This window comes from Salmo salar, chromosome 16 (assembly GCF_965601325.2).
Source record: "Salmo salar chromosome 16, fSalSal1, whole genome shotgun sequence".
Classification (NCBI taxonomy): Eukaryota; Metazoa; Chordata; class Actinopteri; order Salmoniformes; family Salmonidae; genus Salmo; species Salmo salar.
The window spans coordinates 88,337,319-88,364,584 of NC_138306.1; the positions used below are offsets into that span (position 1 = coordinate 88,337,319).

General features: G+C 46.3%; 3 protein-coding genes and 1 non-coding gene across 6 annotated transcripts in view; 2 read left to right on the forward strand and 2 right to left on the reverse strand.

The window, feature by feature from the left end:
* Positions 1 to 5,617, forward strand: part of LOC106574830 (dachshund homolog 1) — a 95,411-nt gene extending 89,794 nt beyond the window's left edge. The window contains exon 11 of one of the 2 annotated variants that reach the window (XM_082963157.1): positions 861 to 1,480. In XM_082963157.1, coding sequence (XP_082819283.1) covers positions 861 to 898 — 38 coding nt within the window. In that variant the 3' untranslated portion in view covers positions 899 to 1,480. Of the gene's footprint in view, positions 1 to 860 lie in introns of both variants that reach the window. The other variant, XM_082963158.1, reaches the window with a different exon arrangement.
* A 9,154-nt stretch (positions 5,618 to 14,771) lies between these two features.
* LOC106583512 (uncharacterized) lies at positions 14,772 to 17,872 on the reverse strand. Its single transcript, XR_014381023.1, has 3 exons — positions 17,603 to 17,872; positions 17,143 to 17,288; positions 14,772 to 15,374 (listed from the first exon to the last, which is right to left on the reverse strand). It is a non-coding gene; the product is annotated as an uncharacterized LOC106583512 (transcript).
* A 61-nt stretch (positions 17,873 to 17,933) lies between these two features.
* On the forward strand, positions 17,934 to 26,080 carry LOC123723757 (protein aurora borealis). The gene is made up of 10 exons (XM_082963162.1): positions 17,934 to 18,020; positions 18,341 to 18,514; positions 19,248 to 19,354; positions 19,699 to 19,829; positions 19,983 to 20,093; positions 20,249 to 20,505; positions 21,300 to 21,456; positions 21,694 to 22,268; positions 22,650 to 22,796; positions 25,346 to 26,080. The coding sequence occupies exons 2-10, from the start codon at positions 18,362 to 18,364 to the stop codon at positions 25,367 to 25,369; spliced, it is 1,662 nt and encodes a 553-aa protein (XP_082819288.1). The 5' UTR covers positions 17,934 to 18,020; positions 18,341 to 18,361; the 3' UTR covers positions 25,370 to 26,080.
* A 96-nt stretch (positions 26,081 to 26,176) lies between these two features.
* LOC106596303 (exosome complex exonuclease RRP44) overlaps positions 26,177 to 27,266 on the reverse strand; it is a 28,095-nt gene continuing 27,005 nt past the window's right edge. Inside the window, exons 18-20 of one of the 2 annotated variants that reach the window (XM_082963160.1) lie at positions 26,892 to 27,050; positions 26,687 to 26,809; positions 26,177 to 26,531 (exon numbers count right to left, since the gene is read on the reverse strand). In XM_082963160.1, coding sequence (XP_082819286.1) covers positions 26,463 to 26,531; positions 26,687 to 26,809; positions 26,892 to 27,050 — 351 coding nt within the window. In that variant the 3' untranslated portion in view covers positions 26,177 to 26,462. The remainder of the gene's footprint in view (positions 26,532 to 26,686; positions 26,810 to 26,891; positions 27,051 to 27,266) is intronic. The other variant, XM_082963161.1, reaches the window with a different exon arrangement.

The following is a 27,266-nucleotide window of genomic DNA, read 5'->3' on the forward strand; positions in this document are numbered from 1 at the left end:
CATCTCAGTTTACTATCTTTGCTTATCATCTCAGTTTACTATCTTTGTTGATCATCTCAGTTTAATATCTTTGCTTATCATCTCAGTTTACTATCTTTGTTGATCATCTCAGTTTAATATCTTTGTTTATCATCTCAGTTTACTATCTTTGCTTATCATCTCAGTTTACTATCTTTGCTTATCATCTCAGTTTACTATCTTTGTTGATCATCTCAGTTTAATATCTTTGCTTATCATCTCAGTTTACTATCTTTGTTGATCATCTGTTTAATATCTTTGCTTATCATCTCAGTTTACTATCTTTGTTGATAATCTCAGTTTAATATCTTTGCTTATCATCTCAGTTTACTATCTTTGTTGATCATCTCAGTTTAATATCTTTGCTTATCATCTCAGTTTACTATCTTTGTTGATCATCTCAGTTTAATATCTTTGCTTATCATCTCAGTTTACTATCTTTGTTGATCATCTCAGTTTAATATCTTTGCTTATCATCTCAGTTTACTATCTTTGTTGATCATCTCAGTTTAATATCTTTGCTTATCATCTCAGTTTACTATCTTTGCTTATCATCTCAGTTTACTATCTTTGCTTATCATCTCAGTTTACTATCTTTGTTGATCATCTCAGTTTAATATCTTTGCTTATCATCTCAGTTTACTATCTTTGTTGATCATCTCAGTTTAATATCTTTGCTTATCATCTCAGTTTACTATCTTTGTTGATCATCTCAGTTTAATATCTTTGCTTATCATCTCAGTTTACTATCTTTGTTGATCATCTCAGTTTAATATCTTTGCTTATCATCTCAGTTTACTATCTTTGTTTACCAGATTTGTTTCTCACCTGTTGTTTCTCAGATGGAAGACTCTTCCTGAAAACTACAGTGATGTATTGAAGACAACATGGAGAGAAGAGAAGATGGATTCGAGCACCATTGGAGAGATTCCAGGGACTTGCAGCAGCAACATCATGGACGTTTCAGTAGTCCACACTGTCATAAAGACTGACAATACACAACAAAGAACAAATCATCAGAGAATTGTGATAACAGTGTTTTGTGCAATACCAATGTATTTCACAGCAAAGTGGAACTGAAGGAGAGATTTTCTACTTTATTTAAACCAGCCCAAATGCTCAGAGAAGGACAAATCCACTTCCGACTTTTGACTTGTATTCCTGTCTCAAGTTTTATAAGATTTCAATGTTTTAAAGCATAATGTCAGGAAGGTTGGTAATCTAGAGGTTAATTTATTACGTTATTTCTGTACATAAATTGATACAATGTTTCATTACAATGTTTGTTTTGTTGTTCATTCTAGTAATGAAAAATGACAGTTAGTCCTTTGCCATTGTTGTAAATCAGATGAAAGGTAAAGGATTCCTGACCCATGGTATGCTGTGTACATAAAGTAAAGAGATTGTATTGTGTATTGTAATGCAGTAGATCAGCTAGATGAAAATAATACAAACATTCTCATCTGTCTCAGTCTTATGTCTTCTAATGGTCAATCCATCAGTCCCTCAATACCCATCAGTCCCTCAGTACCCATCAGTCCCTCAATACCCATCAGTCCCTCAGTACCCATCAGTCCCTCAATACCCATCAGTCCCTCAGTACCCATCAGTCCCTCAATACCCATCAGTCCCTCAGTACCCATCAGTCCCTCAATACCCATCAGTCCCTCAGTATCCATCAGTCCCTCAATACCCATCAGTCCCTCAGTACCCATCAGTCCCTCAATACCCATCAGTCCCTCAATACCCATCAGTCCCTCAGTACCCATCAGTCCCTCAGTACCCATCAGTCCCTCAGTACCCATCAGTCCCTCAATACCCATCAGTCCCTCAATACCCATCAGTCCCTCAGTACCCATCAGTCCCTCAATACCCATCAGTCCCTCAGTACCCATCAGTCCCTCAATACCCATCAGTCCCTCAGTACCCATCAGTCCCTCAATACCCATCAGTCCCTCAATACCCATCAGTCCCTCAGTACCCATCAGTCCCTCAATACCCATCAGTCCCTCAGTACCCATCAGTCCCTCAATACCCATCAGTCCCTCAGTACCCATCAGTCCCTCAATACCCATCAGTCCCTCAGTACCCATCAGTCCCTCAATACCCATCAGTCCCTCAGTACCCATCAGTCCCTCAATACCCATCAGTCCCTCAATACCCATCAGTCCCTCAGTACCCATCAGTCCCTCAGTACCCATCAGTCCCTCAATACCCATCAGTCCCTCAATACCCATCAGTCCCTCAATACCCATCAGTCCCTCAATACCCATCAGTCCCTCAGTACCCATCAGTCCCTCAGTACCCATCAGTCCCTCAGTACCCATCAGTCCCTCAATACCCATCAGTCCCTCAATACCCATCAGTCCCTCAATACCCATCAGTCCCTCAATACCCATCAGTCCCTCAATACCCATCAGTCCCTCAGTACCCATCAGTCCCTCAATACCCATCAGTCCCTCAATACCCATCAGTCCCTCAATACCCATCAGTCCTTCAATACCCATCAGTCCCTCAATACCCATCAGTCCCTCAGTACCCATCAGTCCCTCAGTACCCATCAGTCCCTCAGTACCCATCAGTCCCTCAATACCCATCAGTCCCTCAGTACCCATCAGTCCCTCAGTACCCATCAGTCCCTCAGTACCCATCAGTCCCTCAGTACCCATCAGTCCCTCAGTACCCATCAGTCCCTCAGTACCCATCAGTCCCTCAATACCCATCAGTCCCTCAATACCCATCAGTCCCTCAGTACCCATCAGTCCCTCAATACCCATCAGTCCCTCAATACCCATCAGTCCCTCAATACCCATCAGTCCCTCAGTACCCATCAGTCCCTCAATACCCATCAGTCCCTCAATACCCATCAGTCCCTCAATACCCATCAGTCCCTCAATACCCATCAGTCCCTCAATACCCATCAGTCCCTCAATAGCCATCAGTCCCTCAATACCCATCAGTCCCTCAATAGCCATCAGTCCCTCAATACCCATCAGTCCCTCAATACCCATCAGTCCCTCAATACCCATCAGTCCCTCAATACATTTGAATGACAACAACCACATGTTCGTTTATTGCTCCTGAGAATGACAAGTCAAGGACAGGTTACCTATCACTGGCAGCAGGAATGACAAGTCAAGGACAGGTTACCTATCACTGGCAGCATGAATGACAAGTCAAGGACAGGTTACCTATCACTGGCAGCAGGAATGACAAGTCAAGGACAGGTTACCTATCACTGGCAGCATGAACGCAACACTCAGATGAAAGCAGTATCATTATTGTTCTCTTTAATGCCACAGAGATTTATTCTGCATGGAGGGGGATTGGTGTGGAGATCATGCCATTGATTTGTGCCCAGTTTCTAAAAACGAGCACATAGACGATATCAACAGAGTGAAAGAGAAAAAGAAAGGGAGAGAACAAGAGAGAGCGATGTCACTGCTAAGCAAGTATGTTGACACAGCATTATCACACCCTAGTAGTGAAACATGTTGACACAGCATTATCACACCCTAGTAGTGAAACATGTTGACACAGCATTATCACACCCTAGTAGTGAAACATGTTGACACAGCATTATCCTAACCTAGTAGTGAAACATGTTGACAAAGCATTATCACACCCTAGTAGTGAAACATGTTGACACAGCATTATCACACCCTAGTAGTGAAACATGTTGACAAAGCATTATCACACCCTAGTAGTGAAACATGTTGACACAGCATTATCACACCCTAGTAGTGAAACATGTTGACACAGCATTATCACACCCTAACAGTGAAACATGTTGACACAGCATTATCACACTCTAGTAGTGAAACATGTTGACACAGCATTATCACACCCTAGTAGTGAAACATGGTGACACAGCATTATCACACCCTAGTAGTGAAACATGTTGACACAGCATTATCACACCCTAGTAGTGAAACATGGTGACACAGTATTATCACACCCTAGTAGTGAAACATGTTGACAAAGCATTATCACACCCTAGTAGTGAAACATGTTGACACAGCATTATCACACCCTAGTCGTAAAACATGTTGACACAGCATTATCACAACCTAGTAGTGAAACATGTTGACACAGCATTATCACACCCTAGTAGTGAAACATGTTGACACAGCATTATCACACCCTAGTAGTGAAACATGTTGACACAGCATTATCCTAACCTAGTAGTGAAACATGTTGACGCAGCATTATCACACCCTAGCAGTGAAACATGTTGACACAGCATTATCACACTCTAGTAGTGAAACATGTTGACACAGCATTATCACACCCTAGTAGTGAAACATGTTGACACAGCATTATCACACCCTAGTAGTGAAACATGTTGACGCAGCATTATCACACCCTAGTAGTGAAACATGTTGACACAGCATTATCACACCCTAGTAGTGAAACATGTTGACACAGCATTATCACACCCTAGTAGTGAAACATGTTGACACAGCATTATCACACCCTAGTAGTGAAACATGTTGACACAGCATTATCACACCCTAGTAGTGAAACATGTTGACACAGCATTATCACACCCTAGTAGTGAAACATGTTGACACAGCATTATCACACCCTAGTAGTGAAACATGTTGACACAGCATTATCACACCCTAGTAGTGAAACATGTTGACACAGCATTATCACACCCTAACAGTGAAACATGTTGACACAGCATTATCACACTCTAGCAGTGAAACATGTTGACACAGCATTATCACACCCTAGTAGTGAAACATGTTGACACAGCATTATCACACCCTAGCAGTGAAACATGTTGACACAGCATTATCACACCCTAGCAGTGAAACATGTTGACACATGTTGACACCTTTCCTTCTGGCAGGATTCCTTTCTGGAGTAACAACAGTGGCCAATGTAACAGACCAGGTCATATGAAGGAATTACATTATTCAAACGTCTATTGTGGAAATAAATGATCTAAGCTATAGCATTTTCCACATTCAGAATGAGGTGAAAGTGTCAATCAAGCCAGGATAAAGAGAATGTTGAATAGGAGAAAGAGAATGTTGAATAGGAGAAAGAGAATGTTGAATAGGAGAAAGAGAATGTTGAATAGGAGAAAGAGAATGTTGAATAGGAGAAAGAGAATGTTGAATAGGAGAAAGAAAATGTTGAATAGGAGAAAGAGAATGTTGAATAGGAGAAAGAGAATGTTGAATAGGAGAAAGAGAATGTTGAATAGGAGAAAGAGAATGTTGAATAGGAGAAAGAGAATGTTGAATAGGAGAAAGAGAATGTTGAATAGGAGAAAGAGAATGTTGAATAGGAGAAAGAGAATGTTGAATAGGAGAAAGAGAATGTTGAATAGGAGAAAGAGAATGTTGAATAGGAGAAAGAGAATGAGAGGAGTGTTATTATGTTGGACTTGGGCTCAGTGAAATCCAACCCTTTCATAAAGGATTTCTATTGAATATATCATTGTACTGTACTGCAGCCCATCCTATTCACTCAATGACACAGACGGCTTGGTAATAAACTGTCCACTTTCATACTGCCGTTTCTCAATTCAAGTTTCTCAGCGCAAAGCTCAGAATATATCTATTAAATCTACTTTATCCACACAGACAGCTCTCATTAAATTCAATTAATTTAAATTCAATATTGTCCCCGAAGGAGCATAGAAACAGCAAAACAACCCCAGGAACAAACACAAGTATCAGACTTCAGTCAGACTTCCTGCTCCTGTTCAGCCAATCAGCACCAGTACTTTATAGTTGTTTACCCTGTAGCTACCGTCATTACCTCTTTAACAAGGCCCAGGTGCAGGGGCCGCAGTGTGTGTGTTTAGGAGAAAGGAGCTGACGTCTCTGTCCAGGCAGGCCCTCCTAACAGCTGGATATACGCACGCACACACACACACACACACACACACACACACACACACACACACACACACACACACACACCCTCCCTGCCTGCCTGCCTGCCTGCCTGGTAACATTGTGCTGTAGAAGTGTAATGGAGGGAGCGAGAGAGATGGGGGATAGAGGGAGGGAGAGACAGGAATGAGAGAGAGGCAGACAGACTGAGACATTAGCCACATTTATACCTGGTTCTAACATACGCCCTTTGTCCTGATCTTGTCCTCATTCTGATTGTGCCCACTTTTTAGACAGGTGTAGACGATTAAAAGACACATTGTGAACTGATTTTGATCAGATTTCACAAGTCTAAACTGGCAAGATCAGGATAAGATCAGGACAAGATCAGGACAAGGACACATGTAAGCGGCAGTCATAAACGGGGCTAGAGAGAGGCAGGAAAGAGGAGAAAAGAGAGGAGACAGACAGGGTAGAGAGGAGACATACAAACAGGGTAGAGAGAGGAGTCCGACAAACAGACAGGGTAGAGAGAGGAGACAGACAAACAGACAGGGTAGAGAGAGGAGACAGACAAACAGACAGGGTAGAGAGAGGAGACAGACAAACAGACAGGGTAGAGAGAGGAGACAGACAAACAGACAGGGTAGAGAGAGGAGACAGACAAACAGACAGGGTAGAGAGAGGAGACAGACAAACAGACAGGGTAGAGAGAGGAGACATACAAACAGACAGGGTAGAGAGAGGAGACATACAAACAGACAGGGTAGAGAGAGGAGACAGACAAACAGACAGGGTAGAGAGAGGAGACAGACAAACAGACAGGGTAGAGAGAGGAGACAGACAAACAGACAGGGTAGAGAGAGGAGACAGACAAACAGACAGGGTAGAGAGAGGAGACATACAAACAGACAGGGTAGAGAGAGGAGACATACAAACAGACAGGGTAGAGAGAGGAGACAGACAAACAGACAGGGTAGAGAGAGGAGACAGACAAACAGACAGGGTAGAGAGAGGAGACATACAAACAGACAGGGTAGAGAGAGGAGACAGACAAACAGACAGGGTAGAGAGAGGAGACAGACAGGGTAGAGAGAGGAGACAGACAAACAGACAGGGTAGAGAGAGGCGACAGACAGACAGACAGCGTAGAGAGAGGAGTCCGACAAACAGACAGGGTAGAGAGAGGAGACAGACAGACAGACAGGGTAGAGAGAGGAGACAGACAGGGTAGAGAGAGGAGACAGACAAACAGACAGGGTAGAGAGAGGAGAGAGACAGACAGACAGGGTAGAGAGAGGAGAGAGACAGACAGACAGACAGGGTAGAGAGAGGAGACAGACAAACAGACAGGGTAGAGAGAGGAGACAGACAAACAGACAGGGTAGAGAGAGGAGACAGACAAACAGACAGGGTAGAGAGAGGAGACAGACAAACAGACAGGGTAGAGAGAGGAGACAGACAAACAGACAGGGTAGAGAGAGGAGACAGACAAACAGACAGGGTAGAGAGAGGAGACAGACAAACAGACAGGGTAGAGAGGAGACAGACAAACAGACAGGGTAGAGAGAGGAGACAGACAAACAGACAGGGTAGAGAGAGGAGACAGACAAACAGACAGGGTAGAGAGAGGAGACAGACAAAACAGACAGGGTAGAGAGAGGAGACATACAAACAGACAGGGTAGAGAGAGGAGACAGACAGACAGACAGGGTAGAGAGAGGAGACAGACAGGGTAGAGAGAGGAGACAGACAAACAGACAGGGTAGAGAGAGGAGACAGACAAACAGACAGGGTAGAGAGAGGAGACATACAAACAGACAGGGTAGAGAGAGGAGACATACAAACAGACAGGGTAGAGAGAGGAGACATACAAACAGACAGGGTAGAGAGAGGAGACAGACAGGGTAGAGAGAGGAGACAGACAGACAGACAGGGTAGAGAGAGGAGACAGACAAACAGACAGGGTAGAGAGAGGAGACAGACAGACAGACAGGGTAGAGAGAGGAGACAGACAGACAGACAGGGTAGAGAGAGGAGACAGACAGGGTAGAGAGAGGAGACAGACAAACAGACAGGGTAGAGAGAGGAGACAGACAAACAGACAGGGTAGAGAGAGGAGACAGACAAACAGACAGGGTAGAGAGAGGAGACAGACAGACAGACAGGGTAGAGAGAGGAGACATACAAACAGACAGGGTAGAGAGAGGAGACATACAAACAGACAGGGTAGAGAGAGGAGACATACAAACAGACAGGGTAGAGAGAGGAGACAGACAAACAGACAGGGTAGAGAGAGGAGACAGACAAACAGACAGGGTAGAGAGAGGAGACATACAAACAGACAGGGTAGAGAGAGGAGACAGACAAACAGACAGGGTAGAGAGAGGAGACAGACAAACAGACAGGGTAGAGAGAGGAGACAGACAAACAGACAGGGTAGAGAGAGGAGAGAGACAGACAGACAGGGTAGAGAGAGGAGACAGACAGACAGACAGGGTAGAGAGAGGAGACAGACAGACAGACAGACAGACAGACAGACAGACAGACAGACAGGGTAGAGAGAGGAGACAGACAGGGTAGAGAGAGGAGACAGACAGACAGACAGGGTAGAGAGAGGAGACAGACAGACAGACAGGGTAGAGAGAGGAGACAGACAGGGTAGAGAGAGGAGACAGACAGACAGACAGACAGACAGACAGACAGACAGACAGACAGACAGACAGACAGACAGACAGACAGACAGACAGACAGACAGACAGACAGACAGGGTAGAGAGAGGAGACAGACAAACAGACAGGGTAGAGAGAGGAGACAGACAGACAGACAGACAGGGTAGAGAGAGGAGACAGACAGACAGACAGGGTAGAGAGAGGAGACAGACAGGGTAGAGAGAGGAGACAGACAGACAGACAGACAGACAGACAGACAGACAGACAGACAGACAGACAGACAGACAGACAGACAGACAGACAGACAGACAGACAGACAGACAGACAGACAGGGTAGAGAGAGGAGACAGACAAACAGACAGGGTAGAGAGAGGAGACAGACAAACAGACAGGGTAGAGAGAGGAGACAGACAGGGTAGAGAGAGGAGACAGACAGACAGACAGACAGACAGGGTAGAGAGAGGAGACAGACAAACAGACAGGGTAGAGAGAGGAGACAGACAGACAGACAGGGTAGAGAGAGGAGACAGACAGACAGACAGGGTAGAGAGAGGAGACAGACAGACAGACAGGGTAGAGAGAGGAGACAGACAGGGTAGAGAGAGGAGACAGACAAACAGACAGGGTAGAGAGAGGAGAGAGACAGACAGACAGGGTAGAGAGAGGAGACAGACAGACAGACAGGGTAGAGAGAGGAGACAGACAGGGTAGAGAGAGGAGACAGACAGACAGACAGGGTAGAGAGAGGAGACAGACAAACAGACAGGGTAGGGAGAGGAGACAGACAGACAGACAGGGTAGAGAGAGGAGACAGACAGACAGACAGGGTAGAGAGAGGAGACAGACAGGGTAGAGAGAGGAGACAGACAAACAGACAGGGTAGAGAGAGGAGACAGACAGACAGACAGGGTAGAGAGAGGAGACAGACAGACAGACAGGGTAGAGAGAGGAGACAGACAGACAGACAGGGTAGAGAGAGGAGTCCGACAAACAGACAGGGTAGAGAGAGGAGACAGACAAACAGACAGGGTAGAGAGAGGAGACAGACAGACAGACAGACAGGGTAGAGAGAGGAGACAGACAGGGTAGAGAGAGGAGACAGACAAACAGACAGGATAGAGAGAGGAGACAGACAAACAGACAGGGTAGAGAGAGGAGACAGACAGGGTAGAGAGAGGAGAGAGACAGACAGACAGGGTAGAGAGAGGGCAGACAGACAGACAGACAGGGTAGAGAGAGGAGACAGACAGGGTAGAGAGAGGAGACAGACAAACAGACAGGGTAGAGAGAGGAGAGAGACAGACAGACAGGGTAGAGAGAGGAGACAGACAGACAGACAGGGTAGAGAGAGGAGACAGACAGACAGACAGGGTAGAGAGAGGAGACAGACAGGGTAGAGAGAGGAGACAGACAGACAGACAGGGTAGAGAGAGGAGACAGACAAACAGACAGGGTAGAGAAAGGAGACAGACAGACAGACAGACAGACAGGGTAGAGAGAGGAGACAGACAAACAGACAGGGTAGAGAAAGGAGACAGACAGACAGACAGACAGACAGGGTAGAGAGAGGAGACAGACAGACAGACAGGGTAGAGAGAGGAGACAGACAGGGTAGAGAGAGGAGACAGACAGACAGACAGGGTAGAGAGAGGAGACACAGACAGACAGGGTAGAGAGAGGAGTCCAACAAACAGACAGGGTAGAGAGAGGAGACAGACAGACAGACAGACAGGGTAGAGAGAGGAGACAGACAGACAGACAGGGTAGAGAGAGGAGTCCGACAAACAGACAGGGTAGAGAGAGGAGACAGACAGACAGACAGGGTAGAGAGAGGAGACAGACAGACAGACAGGGTAGAGAGAGGAGTCCAACAAACAGACAGGGTAGAGAGAGGAGACAGACAGACAGACAGACAGGGTAGAGAGAGGAGACAGACAGACAGACAGGGTAGAGAGAGGAGACAGACAGGGTAGAGAGAGGAGACAGACAGACAGACAGGGTAGAGAGAGGAGACAGACAGACAGACAGGGTAGAGAGAGGAGACAGACAAACAGACAGGGTAGAGAGAGGAGACAGACAGACAGACAGGGTAGAGAGAGGCGACAGACAGACAGACAGGGTAGAGAGAGGAGACAGACAGACAGACAGGGTAGAGAGAGGAGTCCGACAAACAGACAGGGTAGAGAGAGGGCAGACAGACAGACAGACAGACAGGGTAGAGAGAGGAGACAGACAGACAGACAGGGTAGAGAGAGGAGTCCGACAAACAGACAGGGTAGAGAGAGGAGACAGACAGACAGACAGGGTAGAGAGAGGAGACAGACAGACAGACAGGGTAGAGAGAGGAGTCCGACAAACAGACAGGGTAGAGAGAGGAGACAGACAGACAGACAGACAGGGTAGAGAGAGGAGACAGACAGACAGACAGGGTAGAGAGAGGAGACAGACAGGGTAGAGAGAGGAGACAGACAAACAGACAGGGTAGAGAGAGGAGACAGACAGGGTAGAGAGAGGAGACAGACAGACAGACAGACAGATAGGGTAGAGAGAGGAGACAGACAAACAGACAGGATAGAGAGAGGAGACAGACAGGGGAGAGAGAGGAGACAGACAGGGGAGAGAGAGGAGACAGACAGACAGACAGACAGGATAGAGAGAGGCGAGGCAGAGCGACCGTCAGCCCAGCAGCCATCTGCTCATCTCCTGTTAATGAACAAAGCAAACAGCAGGAGTCAAGGCCAGCTCAGCTCCGCTCCAAATCCAGGTTCTTTTTATTGACAGAAACACACACACTTTAATTGTATTAGGCTTGATTAAAAACAGGGGCAAGGACAACTTTCAGACCTTACTGCTCTCTCCGCTTCAGTCAACTAATGGTAATGGAGTTGCTAGGCTGTGTTCCTGAGGAAGAGTCACTCATTGTTGATCTGACTACAGGCCCAGGATTGAAGTAACTGCTGTAACATTCACTATGCCTATGGAAAAAGGCTTCTAGGAAGTACACTGTATATTGAGTAACCTATACTAACGTCACAATGTTTAAAGGGGCAATCAGCGGTTTCTACATCCATTTTTGGACTTAATTTGTATAAATGAATGATGTGAACCCATTGATTCTTGAAGAATATAACTTCTAAATGCCTCATGAACTTAGTTTAACTGTCATACCCCATCAGAACCCAAAATATAAGCTTGTTTTACTCCAGTGTTTCTAAACAAAGTAAATGTAAACAAACACTATATGGCCCCAAAACATGGTTAAAATGAACATTTTGATATCATGGATGGTCAGTCCTTACATCAATAGTTGTAACTATAAACTGTAGATCGGTCACATTTCTCCAGCCTCTCATCCCTCAGCCTTTTACTGAAACAGGGGTGGGGAAAACGCTTTGTTATTGTTCCTACTGCTGATTGTGGCTTTAAGTGCTACAAACAGACGATGGAGCTATTTGGAAATGTGATGATAACAAAGACAGGCCTGATTTCCATCATTAACTGTAGGCCTACAATATATTTCTAATGTAATCATCATTGATTGTAATGTGGTTAGTCTCAGCAGCCACAGCTGGCTGTATCCAAACATCCCCACTGGTCATCAACTATTATTGTAGCCTACAACATGATGATGATCAACTCTCATATTTACAGCCTCAAGATGATGATGATGCTGTTCATCTCGCGCCGTATTCAACACGGTGGGTCCCGTGCGCAGCACATATCAAATACCAAACAGATGGCTGGTAGACAAACAAGGTAATTTATCTCCGAGCCAGCGGCGGGGAACGAATGAAAGTCTTTTCTCACCTACCGAAGCTAAATGTTGATTTTTCTTGTCTTCTTCATTCCTCCACATTTAGCAGCTGGCTGCCTGCGCGTTTCACATCAACTCAAATGAAAGACAATCTTGTTTTCATTCATTTCCAACACAGTGAGTCTCTTGTTATGGAGATTAAAACGAGTCTGTGATGCCCATCATTTGTCTTGATGATAGACTGGGGGCCCCAACCCTGAGATGCCAATACACTACATACGGCTTGCCTGGGTAGATATATCTATTAAATGCCTCTCTGTATTTGATAGACCACATGTGTCTTACCGCTCCCACAACACACATTTGGGGGAAACAAATGCTCAGCCACAGTGCAGGGCACCTTGCCAGGGCCATGCTGAAGGGAACAACTACCTGCAACCAGTAGCCTTGTTAACAGTTCATCTTCCACCCTTAAAAAAGCAACACCCACCCAAGATGAAGGTAGTAGGGGGTAACTGCCCCCCCCCCCCCCAAGGGGTAGTTATCCCTTTATGGTTATGAATGTGTTTCTACCTGTCATTTAGAAAATGACTAGCCACTTAGCGCTAGTTAGTACTAACTTGCTTGCAAGCAACTTCACTAGCAATAAATGCTAGCCAGCTAGCTAGTTAGCATAAGCTGCAAAGAGTGCTAGCTAGCAACCTCCTTACTACCAGATCGTCTGAGGTAAAGTAAAATAAGCTAACGTAGCTTAATTGCAGTTGTAAATGTTTCCACCAGTGACTGATAGCTTTACAGTTAATGTTACTTTATAGCCTTTTAGCTATTTTACACAGCATTTTATGTCATATATCTAGATAGCTAGCTAACTGTTTGAGAGAGCTTTTAAATTGGCATCTCCCCCCCATATTTCAGTGGGGACTAGAGCAGTGCAGGGGTTGGACTCATGAGTTGTGCTCCAATTTGACTGGGGATAGCTTTATTGTGACCTACACTACCAGTCAAAAGTTTGGACACACCTACTCATTCAAGGGTTTTTCTTTATTTTTACTATTTTCTACATTGTAGAATAATAGTGAAGACATCAAAACCATGAAATAACACATATGGAATCATGTAGTAAACAAAAAAGTGTTAAACAAATCAAAATATATTTTATATTTGAGATTCTTCAAAGTAGCCACCCTTTGCCTTATTATTCTACAATGTAGAAAATAGTAAAAATAAAGAAAAAACTCTTGAATGAGTAGGCGTGTCCAAACTTTTGACAGGTACTGTATGTACAAATGCAATAGCAGAACATAAGTTGCCACATCAATGCTACACTGAATTAATTAGTTAAGTTGTTATTAAATGTTATACCCTAATGAAATGTAATATTATTAGTTATATTACATTCCAATATTACATTCCAATTAAGATTTTTTATTAATTAAAAACAACTATTGAAAACTTTTGATCCTGAATGAAATTTTAAAGACTGTTGGGATTTAAAACCTTGCATTATTCAAATCATATTTAGTGCAATTGTACATCATGGATTGTATTGAAAAGGAACACAGAACAAAGAAAATGAATGTGCAGGTGAGTTAAAAAGAGGGACTTTACATCACATCTCTTCATAGTGCGGATATTAATGGTGACACCATTTCCCCCCCACATATTTTATTCAAATAATTGAACTAAAAACAACTAGACGTAGCTTTGAAGTATTACTTACTAAAGAATGTCGAAATTAAACTGATTGAATGGATTTTAACACACTGTGTGAAACTCTATGGCCCAATCTGCTACCAGGTAACTGGCACCGCGGGCACTTTAAAACACAGCTTTCCTAAAAACATTTCATGAAATAACTAAAAAAGTGAACTATAGCCATTTATTTCCCTTTGAGGTTTATTCGCCAAAGCATGACCTTCATCCACATACAATTTTTTCTCCAAATGTAGCTTTTTTGTGTCAGCAATACGACATTGTTCTTAGTGGGGGCTAGTTACCCACTAATTCCCTACCTCCTTCGTTCTTATTACTTGTGCAGAGACATTTTCCTGAGATCTCCAATTGAAAGATATTTAACTAGGCAAGTCAAGAACAAATTCTTATTTACAATGACGGCCTACCCCGGCCAAACCCTAATGACGCTGGGCCAATTGTGGATGCCGCCCAATGGGACTCCCAATCACGGCCAGTTGTGATACAGCCTGGAATCAAACCAGGGTCTGTAGTGATGCCTCCTGCACTGAGATGCAGTGCCTTAGACCACTGCACAACTCAGGAGCCCAGGTGTCCTTATCAGAGAACTCCTCAACAGAAGAACATTGCAGACAGAGGACATGGAGGATATCGTATCTACACTGATTTATGACTCTTTTTAATTTAACTAGGTAAACTTTTCTACTGGTAAACTGGATAGTACTTCTGAATCATCATGATCTAATGCGTAAGTAAAGAAACACTGCCACCTTGTGGATATAAAATGCAACTGCTTTTAATATTGAGTTCCATCCATCATTGACAATCCTGGACACTTCGAAAGAAAAATAAAACACTGACATGCCAGACATTGAAGAAAAAAACAGACATTAAATTCATATAAAACTACACACAATTCGCAATAAATTAGACTTCTTTACACATCCAAAAAGCCATAAAGGAATTGAAAACAACCCATCATTGTAGCACTGTGTGATGATGGATAGTGCCATTGATTAGGTTTCCTTCAGTCAAAAGAAAGACGACTGAACTGACAACCTATATGATTGAGGGAGGGAGGGGTACTGAAACATTGGATATCAGGGCATTGTAGTCATTCATATTGCCAGATTGCACACCAAGCTGATGACAGGAACACAAAAGTCAAGGAGAATTGGCCACTGATGTTGCCAGACCAAATGTTACACACACACCATTTTCCTTCAAATGAAGCCAGGGGTCAAATCCAGAGGCACGAGGAATAGGTCAGGGTAATAGATGCTCACTATTTGGCAATATTGTGAAACTTGACAGCATGAAAAGACTTCCACTCAGCAGAATTGTTCTGTTGGGATCAGTCTTGGATCCTCAGTTGTCAGAGGCCTGGAACAGAAGGAAGACGAATATTGGCATATTGTTTAGACATTAAGTTTGTGACTACAGGTGCAACATGCAACAGTGGTGAGGCAGAGACGGAGTTATCTAGATCCAGTCAGAAAGAACCTAGCCTATCAGATTGAAGCATAATGGACTCATTAAAACAGTGGCAGTTATGTGAAGGATAACCACAGCAATTGACCCTGTCCTGTACAGAGCAGAGTCTAATACAGGGCTCTCCAACCCTGTTCCTGGAGAGCTACCGTCCTGTACAGAGCAGAGTCTAATACAGGGCTCTCCAACCCTGTTCCTGGAGAGCTACCGTCCTGTACAGAGCAGAGTCTAATACAGGACTCTCCAACCCTGTTCCTGGAGAGCTACCGTCCTGTACAGAGCAGAGTCTAATACAGGGCTCTCCAACCCTGTTCCTGGAGAGCTACCGTCCTGTACAGAGCAGAGTCTAATACAGGGCTCTCCAACCCTGTTCCTGGAGAGCTACCGTCCTGTACAGAGCAGAGTCTAATACAGGACTCTCCAACCCTGTTCCTGGAGAGCTACCGTCCTGTACAGAGCAGAGTCTAATACAGGACTCTCCAACCCTGTTCCTGGAGAGCTACCGTCCTGTACAGAGCTGAGTCTAATACAGGACTCTCCAACCCTGTTCCTGGAGAGCTACCGTCCTGTACAGAGCTGAGTCTAATACAGGACTCTCCAACCCTGTTCCTGGAGAGCTACCGTCCTGTACAGAGTAGAGTCTAATACAGGACTCTCCAACCCTGTTCCTGGAGAGCTACCGTCCTGTACAGAGCAGAGTCTAATACAGGACTCTCCAACCCTGTTCCTGGAGAGCTACCGTCCTGTACAGAGCAGAGTCTAATACAGGACTCTCCAACCCTGTTCCTGGAGAGCTACCGTCCTGTACAGAGCAGTCTAATACAGGGCTCTCCAACCCTGTTCCTGGAGAGCTACCGTCCTGTACAGAGCAGAGTCTAATACAGGGCTCTCCAACCCTGTTCCTGGAGAGCTACCGTCCTGTACAGAGCTGAGTCTAATACAGGGCTCTCCAACCCTGTTCCTGGAGAGCTACCGTCCTGTACAGAGCAGAGTCTAATACAGGGCTCTCCAACCCTGTTCCTGGAGAGCTACCGTCCTGTACAGAGCAGTCTAATACAGGACTCTCCAACCCTGTTCCTGGAGAGCTACCGTCCTGTACAGAGCAGAGTCTAATACAGGGCTCTCCAACCCTGTTCCTGGAGAGCTACCGTCCTGTACAGAGCAGAGTCTAATACAGGACTCTCCAACCCTGTTCCTGGAGACCTACCGTCCTGTACAGAGCAGAGTCTAATACAGGGCTCTCCAACCCTGTTCCTGGAGAGCTACCGTCCTGTACAGAGCAGTCTAATACAGGGCTCTCCAACCCTGTTCCTGGAGAGCTACCGTCCTGTACAGAGCTGAGTCTAATACAGGGCTCTCCAACCCTGTTCCTGGAGAGCTACCGTCCTGTACAGAGCAGAGTCTAATACAGGACTCTCCAACCCTGTTCCTGGAGAGCTACCGTCCTGTACAGAGCAGTCTAATACAGGACTCTCCAACCCTGTTCCTGGAGAGCTACCGTCCTGTACAGAGCAGAGTCCATTTAGTCCTATTGAGTCTCTATAGCAGGGTCCACGGGACAAACTTGGTCCAGACAACATTTGGTTCAACCTTGTTCTATTGTGTCTCTATAGACTCGGTTCTGTAAGTATCTATCCCTGTCCCCTGAACATGGCCTTACTTTTAGTGAATCTGAGGCTTTACGTAGCTCCTTGATGACAGAGGACAGGGCCTCTGGGTTGATGCCCTGCTCACACAGCCTGACACAGATAGACAGAGACTCCATGTCCAGGCCTGTGTTCAATAGCCTAGAGATCTCCAGCAGCACTTGTGGGGAAAAATAGGAGAAAATAATAACATGAAATTGGCACTCTAGCTACCCATTGTCTGGCATATAACGAGCTGTATAGTTTAAACCATGTCACCTTTCAAGATAAAAGTGTTCTTACTAATACTGCTGTGTGGTGGATTGTTGCCATGGGTACAGAATGAAATGTGATAGCTAGCTAGCTAAAGTTCCCTAGCTAACTACCTTACTGTCAAGCCAATCTTTAGGCATTGCAATCAATAGAGTGTGTCACATTTGTAAAACACATACCTAGGTTCTACAACAGACATGATCATAACCTTAACTAACTCACCATCCATTGTTTCTCGGACAGCATTCATGTTGTTAGCATTAGCACTGCTAGCCATGATCAGTTCGTGTGGGACCTCTGAGATTAACTCAACAACAACTTCAACAGTTCAAGCTGATTTACAAAAATACTTCTACTATCACAACCCCGTCATTTGGATAAATTAGAAATAGTACATTTGTTGATAAAGTCTACCATGAGTATATACTTTGCTAGTCAGCTTACTAACGACCACACAAGCGAAAGGAAGTGACGTCGCTGTAAATTTGGAGCGTTCTGAAATCTTCAATCTGATTGGTTATCAGGCACTTCCTATTAACTTCTATTGGTCAATTGGCGTTGTGGGAAAACTGAAATAAACGTTTGAAACAACTGACTCTGGAACCTTATTTTGGTTGTGTTGAAAACTTCTGCAGCTGCTGTAAGTATCAGGGCTTCAATATCAAATAACATACCGAATAGATCTATCAAATGAACCTCTCAGAATAGTTGCTAAAGCCTTAGCTAGCCAGGCATTTAACTAAACGTTTGGGATAGCTAGTATGTACTAGATTGTGGGACCAACAGCCAGCTAGTTTAGCTAACGTTAGTTAGCTAGCAACTCTTTCACGTAAGTAAGGTTTGTTCTCTTGATAGTATTACAGTAATTGTTTGGCTTTCTCTAGTACTTAGTGATCTTTGATTAGCATACTATTTATACTGGATCAAAGCTGATTCATGTTTGAATTCCTGCATCAATAGGTTCAGGTTTGTGGTCAGACTATGGGAGATCTTCCAGTTGTCCAGATCACTCCTGAGACTCCAGGGAGGGCAGCTATCCGTAACCCCTTCGAGAGCCCCAACGACTACCATCGCCTGCAAGAATCCGTGGTCCCCAGCCCCTCTGTCTTCAAGTCCTCCAAGACCTCCGGAGCTGTAAGTGTAAACCTACACTGAGTGAACAAAACATTGAGTTGCATTGCCTTTTGCCCTCAGAACAGCCTCAGTTCGTCGGGGACATGGACAACAAGGTGTAGAAAGCGTTCCACAGGGAAGTTGGCCCATATTGACTACAATGCTTCTCACAGGTGTGTCAAGTTGGCTGGATGTCCTTTGGTTGGTGGACCGTTCTTGATACACACGGGAAACGGTTGAGCGTGAAAAACCCAGCAGCGGTGCAGTTTTTGGCACACTCAAACCTGTGCCCCTGACACCTACTACCATACCCTGTTCAAAGACACTGAAATATTTTGTCTTGCCCATTCACCCTCTGAATGGCATATGTACACAATCCATGTCTCAATTGTCTCAAGGCTTACAAATCCTTATTTAACCTGTCTCCTCCCCTTCATCTACACTGATTGAAGTGGATTTAAAGAGACCTCAATAAAAGATCATAGCTTTCACCTGGTCAGTCTGTCATCCTAATATTTTGTACACATTTATGGTCTGGTCTCATGCATATCTTGTATAGTTCACCCACTTCAATAGCCTGAAGGACAACTTACCTCCATGATCAGCAAGTCAGTTAGCAGGTTTGTCTCCTTCAGAAGTCCTGTCATTGTCCTCTTGTGAACGTAATCACCCGTTTTACAGAGCCACCTCGTGACGTTCCTTCAATCACTACCTGAATCGTTATTCTCAATGTTTTCTTGATCATTGTTTTCAGACACCAGCCAAGTTTAAATGGGACATAGATGAGATGTCTAGCCTGCTCCCTGTGGACATAGACGCTGAGGATATCCACCGCCAGTCATTGTACCTCAGTCAGACCAGGTGAGGAACTAGTAACCAGTCCTTGTACCTCAGTCAGACCAGGTGAGGAACTAGTAACCAGTCCTTGTACCTCAGTCAGACCAGGTGAGGAACTAGTAACCAGTCCTTGTACCTCAGTCAGACCAGGTGAGGAACTAGTAACCAGTCCTTGTACCTCAGTCAGACCAGGTGAGGAACTAGTAACCAGTCCTTGTACCTCAGTCAGACCAGGAACTCTGACCAGGTTAAGGTTTACAATGCACACAAGACAAATGGGGAGCACTTTGAAATACAACTGCTGCTGAGAGGTTGGGGGTATTGGTTTATTGGTCTGGTAACCGCTTTGTTTTTTTGAAAACATTCAGGATGGATTCTGACATCGAGGAGAAACGTCAGAATGCTATCGAGCAGTTTTTCACAAAAGGCGCCATTGTGCCTTCACCATGGACCGAACCAACAAGCAAACAGAAATCAGCACAGATGCACTTTGGGAAGAGTAAGTGAATCCAATGAGTTGGAGTTAAGTCGCTTTTCACTCACCAACACTCACACATTATAGTGTTTTATTTTCTGTCATTTTCTATTTCCTGAATAACTTATGTTCAGCCATTTCTATGGATGTTAAATGAGTAAATGTTTCTATCTTCAGGTTCCATGTCCCCACTGATACTAGAAGATCCACTATCAACTAAAAAAACCACAGTAGGCTGCCAGACAGTCCTGTCCTTACCTGTGGACTTCCACCTGGACAAAATATTAGGTAAACCTTTACATGTCAGTGAACACTCCATACACGTAATGTTTATCTCTGTGCAGATATTACCAGACTGCCAGGAAACCTTATCAGGTCTCACAAATAGTCTGTCTGTCCTGTCCTGTCTGTCCTGTCTGTCTGTCTGTCTTCCCCCACCTCAGGAGAATACTACAGACTGAAGGAGGTGTCTCAGCAGGATCAGGTTCAGGAGACCCTGAGCTCCTCGTCTCTGAGACGGAAGTTGTTTCTGGACGGCCAAGGGAGTGGCTCAGAGTCCTCCAGCCCCCCCAGCCCAGAAGGAGGGGAGGGAGAGCCCCCTGGGGGAGAAGGGGGAGGGGATAGAGATTTCCTCTCACCCATGAGCGCCTCTCCTCTGCCCTGCCCGTTGTCTGGCATGTCTTCCCTGACCCCCTCCACTGTAAGTGTGCCACTATTCAATGTCAATGGTGTCTGACCAGTGTGTTGAGTGACAGTGAAACATGCTAGCAAGTGTGGTTTGTTGCTCTGGTTCTAAGCATGTGTTGTTATTATCACAGGGCTGCCCAATCCTTTTCCTGGAGAGCTGCCATCCAAAAGGTTTTCACTGGGTCGGGTTAGTTACAACTGGGGTTGGAGTGAAAACCTACAGGGGGGTAGTTCTCCAGGAACAGGGGGTTGGAGTTAACCTACAGGAGGGTAGCTCTCCAGGAACAGGGGGTTGGAGTTAACCTACAGGAGGGTAGCTCTCCAGGAACAGGGGGTTGGAGTTAACCTACAGGAGGGTAGCTCTCCAGGAACAGGGGGTTGGAGTTAACCTACAGGAGGGTAGCTCTCCAGGAACAGGGGGTTGGAGTTAACCTACAGGAGGGTAGCTCTCCAGGAACAGGGGGTTGGAGTTAACCTACAGGAGGGTAGCTCTCCAGGAACAGGGGGTTGGAGTTAACCTACAGGAGGGTAGCTCTCCAGGAACAGGGGGTTGGAGTTAACCTACAGGAGGGGTAGCTCTCCAGGAACAGGGGGTTGGAGTTAAAACCTACAGGAGGTTATCTCTCCAGGAACAGGACAGCTCTGCTATAGCAGATGCTATATTCCTTCTAAAGTGGTACTGTGTATAACATCTAGGAGGGAATCTGTTTGTGTGAGGAAGAATCACAAAGCTAGGATTTCAAATAAACGTCACTGCTTGTTTTCTCTCTTGCCATTTTAATGAGACGTTGTCTCTGTTTTTCGAAGGGTCTTTTCTCGTCCAGCCCGATCCAGGGTCGTTACCGAACCTACAGCCTGGGAAGTGTCACCAGCCCCCTGTGCCCTGAGCGCTCCTCTCCTGCTGGCTTCCAGTCCCCTGCCCTGTCCCCCATTGGACCACAGTTCACACAGACACCCATAGCAGGTATACGAGTCATTTAAAGAGGTGTTTTATGTCCTTATTGCCATAATGTGTCTTAAATGTTGTTATACCATAAACCTGATGCAGCTTTGGAGACATTATCTATGGAAACTGGTTGAATATGTCTGTGCAGATTTGCACATCTTTTACGGACCTCAACCTGTTGAGTCAAGTCATTAGGTGAACGGTGTCCATGTTATTGGTAAGTTGAGTGATGCCGTGATTGTTTTTCCTGTCTAGGAGAGAGGAAGAAGCTGAGCTTTGTGACCCCTGAAGGTGTTCCCCTAGACATGGACATCAACTCCTGTACAGAGAGCCCCTACGTAGACGGCTGTTCACCTATCTGCTCCTCGCTCCAGCCCCCGGGCCGGACCCAGGTCAACCCTGAGCTCAGACTCGGAGCCCCCTGCTGGGCCTCACCCCCAACCATCTCCCCCAACCCTTCCCTCCTGGACCAGGAGAATATATGTCCCTCTACTTCACTACCAGCCATGGAGCTGGGCGCCTGCTCCCCGGTGCCGTGTGTACCCAGGACCAGTGGGGGTCTGCTGGGGCTGGGGAGGCTGTGTGAGGGGGGTCCGGGGATGGGCCAGCCTCTGTTGGACTCAGTGAAGATGGAGGAGGTGGAGAACGGCGAGGTGGAAGTGGACCTCCCTGTGGAAGAAGAAGAGGAGGAGGAAGGAGGTGTGACTCCTGTTGGTGTCTGGTTGACCAGCTCCCGTGTCGGGGCGAGTGTGATGGCAGCGGAGGCGTCTCATATGTTTGTGTCTCTGCTAGCTGAAGGAAGCTGCATCCCTTATGATAACAGCATGCAGGTCTGTATCTACTGGTCTACTGACTAAACCGCTCCAATCACAACAGAATAGACCTCTAACAAGCTGGCCACCAGTTTTACATTTCAGAAAAGGCATTTTAATGTTTCTAAAAAAAAAAAAAAATTGGAAGAGTTACACTGACATGTATGTCGACCCCTTTGGAAATAACTGGATTTCTGCATAAATTGGTCTTAAAATTTGATCGGATCTTCATTTGATCTGTGTTTTTGACTTTTTTTGCACTAAAATGTTATTTGGTTGAATGTACACAGATGGATCACATACTTTTAATTATTCTTAGATTTCTGATTACCATGTTAATCACTGTGGGAGAGGCACTGATTTGACAATGTTTGAATATTGACTGCTTTCTCTGTGTAGGTGGACAGTGGGTACAACACATACGCTGGCACTGCCACCGCCAGCCTGATAGATGCCATGAGTTCAGACAGCCAGAGTAAGGAGTCATTCGACGCAGCACACATCCCAGACGAGGTCTTCCCTCACAGCAGACACACTAAGACTAAGGTAACGTAACCCACACCAGACACACTAAGACAGAGGTAACGGTAACCCACAAAGACAGAGGTAACGGTAACCCACAAAGACAGAGGTAACGGTAACCCACAAAGACAGAGGTAACGGTAACCCACAAAGACAGAGGTAACGGTAACCCACAAAGACAGAGGTAACGGTAACCCACAAAGACAGAGGTAACGGTAACCCACAAAGACAGAGGTAACGGTAACCCACAAAGACAGAGGTAACGGTAACCCACAAAGACAGAGGTAACGGTAACCCACAAAGACAGAGGTAACGGTAACCCACAAAGACAGAGGTAACGGTAACCCACAAAGACTGAGGTAACGTAACTGTGAAATGGTTCCTGATGAGCCCAAACCCAACGATGCAGTTAAATCCAGATCAGCAAAAAATAAAAAGGGACTATTAACTTAGTAGAAGCTGTTCGGCAGTCTGGGGGTAGAAGCTGTTCGGCAGTCTGACGGCCTGGAGGTAGAAGCTGTTCGACAGTCTGACGGCCTGGAGGTAGAAGCTGTTCGACAGTCTGACGGCCTGGGGGTAGAAGCTGTTCGACGGCCTGGGGGTAGAAGCTGTTCGGCGGCCTGGGGGTAGAAGCTGTTCGACAGTCTGACGGCCTGGGGGTAGAAGCTGTTCGGCGGCCTGGGGGTAGAAGCTGTTCGACGGCCTGGGGGTAGAAGCTGTTCGACGGCCTGGGGGTAGAAGCTGTTCGACGGCCTGGGGGTAGAAGCTGTTCGACGGCCTGGGGGTAGAAGCTGTTCGACGGCCTGGGGGTAGAAGCTGTTCGACGGCCTGGGGGTAGAAGCTGTTCGGCAGTCTGACGGCCTGGGGGTAGAAGCTGTTCGGCAGTCTGACGGCCTGGGGGTAGAAGCTGTTCGGCAGTCTGACGGCCTGGGGGTAGAAGCTGTTCGGCAGTCTGACGGCCTGGGGGTAGAAGCTGTTCGGCAGTCTGACGGCCTGGGGGTAGAAGCTGTTCGGCAGTCTGACGGCCTGGGGGTAGAAGCTGTTCGGCAGTCTGACGGCCTGGGGGTAGAAGCTGTTCGGCAGTCTGACGGCCTGGGGGTAGAAGCTGTTCGGCAGTCTGACGGCCTGGGGGTAGAAGCTGTTCGGCAGTCTGACGGCCTGGGGGTAGAAGCTGTTCGGCAGTCTGACGGCCTGGGGGTAGAAGCTGTTCGGCAGTCTGACGGCCTGGGGGTAGAAGCTGTTCGGCGGCCTGGGGGTAGAAGCTGTTCGGCGGCCTGGGGGTAGAAGCTGTTCGACGGCCTGGGGGTAGAAGCTGTTCGACGGCCTGGGGGTAGAAGCTGTTCGACGGCCTGGGGGTAGAAGCTGTTCGGCAGTCTGACGGCCTGGGGGTAGAAGCTGTTTGGCAGTCTGACGGCCTGGGGGTAGAAGCTGTTTGGCAGTCTGACGGCCTGGGGGTAGAAGCTGTTCGGCAGTCTGACGGCCTGGGGGTAGAAGCTGTTCGACGGCCTGGGGGTAGAAGCTGTTCGACGGCCTGGGGGTAGAAGCTGTTCGACGGCCTGGGGGTAGAAGCTGTTCGACGGCCTGGGGGTAGAAGCTGTTCGACGGCCTGGGGGTAGAAGCTGTTCGACGGCCTGGGGGTAGAAGCTGTTCGACGGCCTGGGGGTAGAAGCTGTTCGGCAGTCCGACGGCCTGGGGGTAGAAGCTGTTCGGCAGTCTGACGGCCTGGGGGTAGAAGCTGTTCGGCAGTCTGACGGCCTGGGGGTAGAAGCTGTTCGGCAGTCTGACGGCCTGGGGGTAGAAGCTGTTTGGCAGTCTGACGGCCTGGGGGTAGAAGCTGTTCAACGGCCTGGGGGTAGAAGCTGTTCGGCAGTCTGACGGCCTGGGGGTAGAAGCTGTTCGGCAGTCTGACGGCCTGGGGGTAGAAGCTGTTCGGCAGTCTGACGGCCTGGGGGTAGAAGCTGTTCGGCAGTCTGACGGCCTGGGGGTAGAAGCTGTTCGGCAGTCTGACGGCCTGGGGGTAGAAGCTGTTTGGCAGTCTGACGGCCTGGGGGTAGAAGCTGTTCAACGGCCTGGGGGTAGAAGCTGTTCGGCAGTCTGACGGCCTGGGGGTAGAAGCTGTTCGGCAGTCTGACGGCCTGGGGGTAGAAGCTGTTCGGCAGTCTGACGGCCTGGGGGTAGAAGCTGTTCGGCAGTCTGACGGCCTGGGGGTAGAAGCTGTTTGGCAGTCTGACGGCCTGGGGGTAGAAGCTGTTTGGCAGTCTGACGGCCTGGGGGTAGAAGCTGTTCGGCAGTCTGACGGCCTGGGGGTAGAAGCTGTTCGGCAGTCTGACGGCCTGGAGGTAGAAGCTGTTCAGGAGACTTTTGGTCCCAGACTTGGTACTCCAGTACCTCTTGCTGTGTGGTAGCAGAGAGAATAACTTGGGTTGCTGGAGTCTTTGACGATGTTTAGTGCGTTCCTCTGACACCAGAATTGGATCTTATTTCATTTGTGAGTTTACACATTGCTAAACCATGATTGACGTGGTACAGCTTATGAAGACACACATATGAATGGAGAATATTTTGTTTTCCAGACTGTTTTTCCTCAACACCATTGAGTGAGCTGATTGGAAGAGAACACAAGGAAGCCCCTCCCAGCTGAAGCCTATGATGATGTCTTGCCAATGTTGCACCGTTTTAAAGCAGCCATGTCAGGAGTCTATTCAGTCAGATTCTGTTGCAAAACATTTGTAATGGAAACCGTTTACTCTAGAAATGGAACCTACCTGAATTTGTCCAATAGAAACAAATTGCCAAACGCTTTGTTTAGAGTAAACCGTTTGTTGCAAAACATTTAGCAACAGAATCCGTGTACTGAATACACCCCGGCTAAGTGACAATGTTTAGATGCCGCCATTCGCACAAATGAACCTGGAAATGAATTCCTGTTGGCGCTAGCTATCCCTCGTAATGGAGTTGAAATGTGCTCACTAAGGTGTCTGAAATGGCACCCTATATAGTGCACTACTTTTGAGCCCTGTGGGCGTTGGTGAATGGTGCACTATATAGGGAATAAGGTGCTATTTTGTTGAACTTAGTGTTGACGTGAACAAGGGACTGATGAAACTTGACTTTCATATGTATTTATACATTTTATATTCTTGTTGATTTTGAATTTAGCATTATATGAATCATTTTTATTTTTGATCAGTTAAACAATTACGGGAATGTGAATTGTGATAAAGGATTTTTTATTGTAAATTGTTGTGATTGAATGGGTGGAAAGTTCAGACTAGAGCACTGAGCCACATTAAATGTTGTACACCTGGGCTTCTCTTTAGTTTCCTGGCTACATTTCAATTACATGCATCTACTCCAATCACCAAACAGAGAATAGCCAAAGAGATGAGAAAAGGAACATTGGCTAAAAACCAAGAGATTTATTGGGAGTTGTACAAGGAAACGTTCCTTCTAGAATAGACCGTACAAACCACATGGGTCAGGAATAGAAACAGTATACAGGTTACTGGCATCTCATTAACATTCACCAGGAAGGTTGACGTTCTATAAGTCAAGGAAACAAGGGTCTGTTTTAAAATCACAACCATATTAACCACAGGATGTTCTGTGCTTGTCATGTAGGGAAAAAAGATAAACATTAAAAATAACTACTGAGCTAAGAGAAAAGTTTCGGTCTGAGGAAGGTGTTATTCAACGGTCCAGTTTAGCTCTCTTGGTATCTGGTTCTGGTTCAGATGGTGCGACACTCACTCCAGAGATCTAGAAAACAACAACATTAGTTACATGTCCAACCCTGAAATGACAGAAGATATTTTACCTCAGACACAAACTGTTACCTGAACATAGTTTTAGTTCATAACTACATGGAAATGACCACCGTAGGATCTCTGTTAAGTTTGAAACAACAAACGTACCACAGGTTCGACCAGGGACATCCTGATCTTCTGGTGCTGGACGTTGGACGCGTCCAGACTGATGGTCACTTTGACCTTGTCAAACATGTTGAAGGAGTGGCCCTCCACCGTCAGACTAGGAGCCTGTTCTCACACACACAGAGTTACAGTTGAGCCATACACAAATAAAACAGCTTTAATTTTGTCTGACACACAGCGAGGGTACCTCTTCGTTGAAGATCAGTTTGGGGCTGGGTTTGTCTTTGTTCTCAAAGAACACCGTTCCTTCCAGACCAAACTTAGGGATGAGAACGATGATGGCGTTCTTCCTCACAAACAGGATGAACCCCTCCTCATTCAGGATGCCTCTGCTCTTGAAGAACAGCTGGAGGAAATCTGCCATCTCGGCCATGGGCTTATTTTATCTCAGATGGAAATGTCCAGTAAGAAATGCTATTTTTACATTTCCGTTGAAAAGCATTTTGCTACAGTGCACTAATGAATCTGACCCAGGTGTCCTTTTGTAAAATGGGTCCCACGTCTTCAATGGGACTTCCTGGTTAAATAGTTTGTGTGAGTGAGACCAGTACCTGTGTGTGGA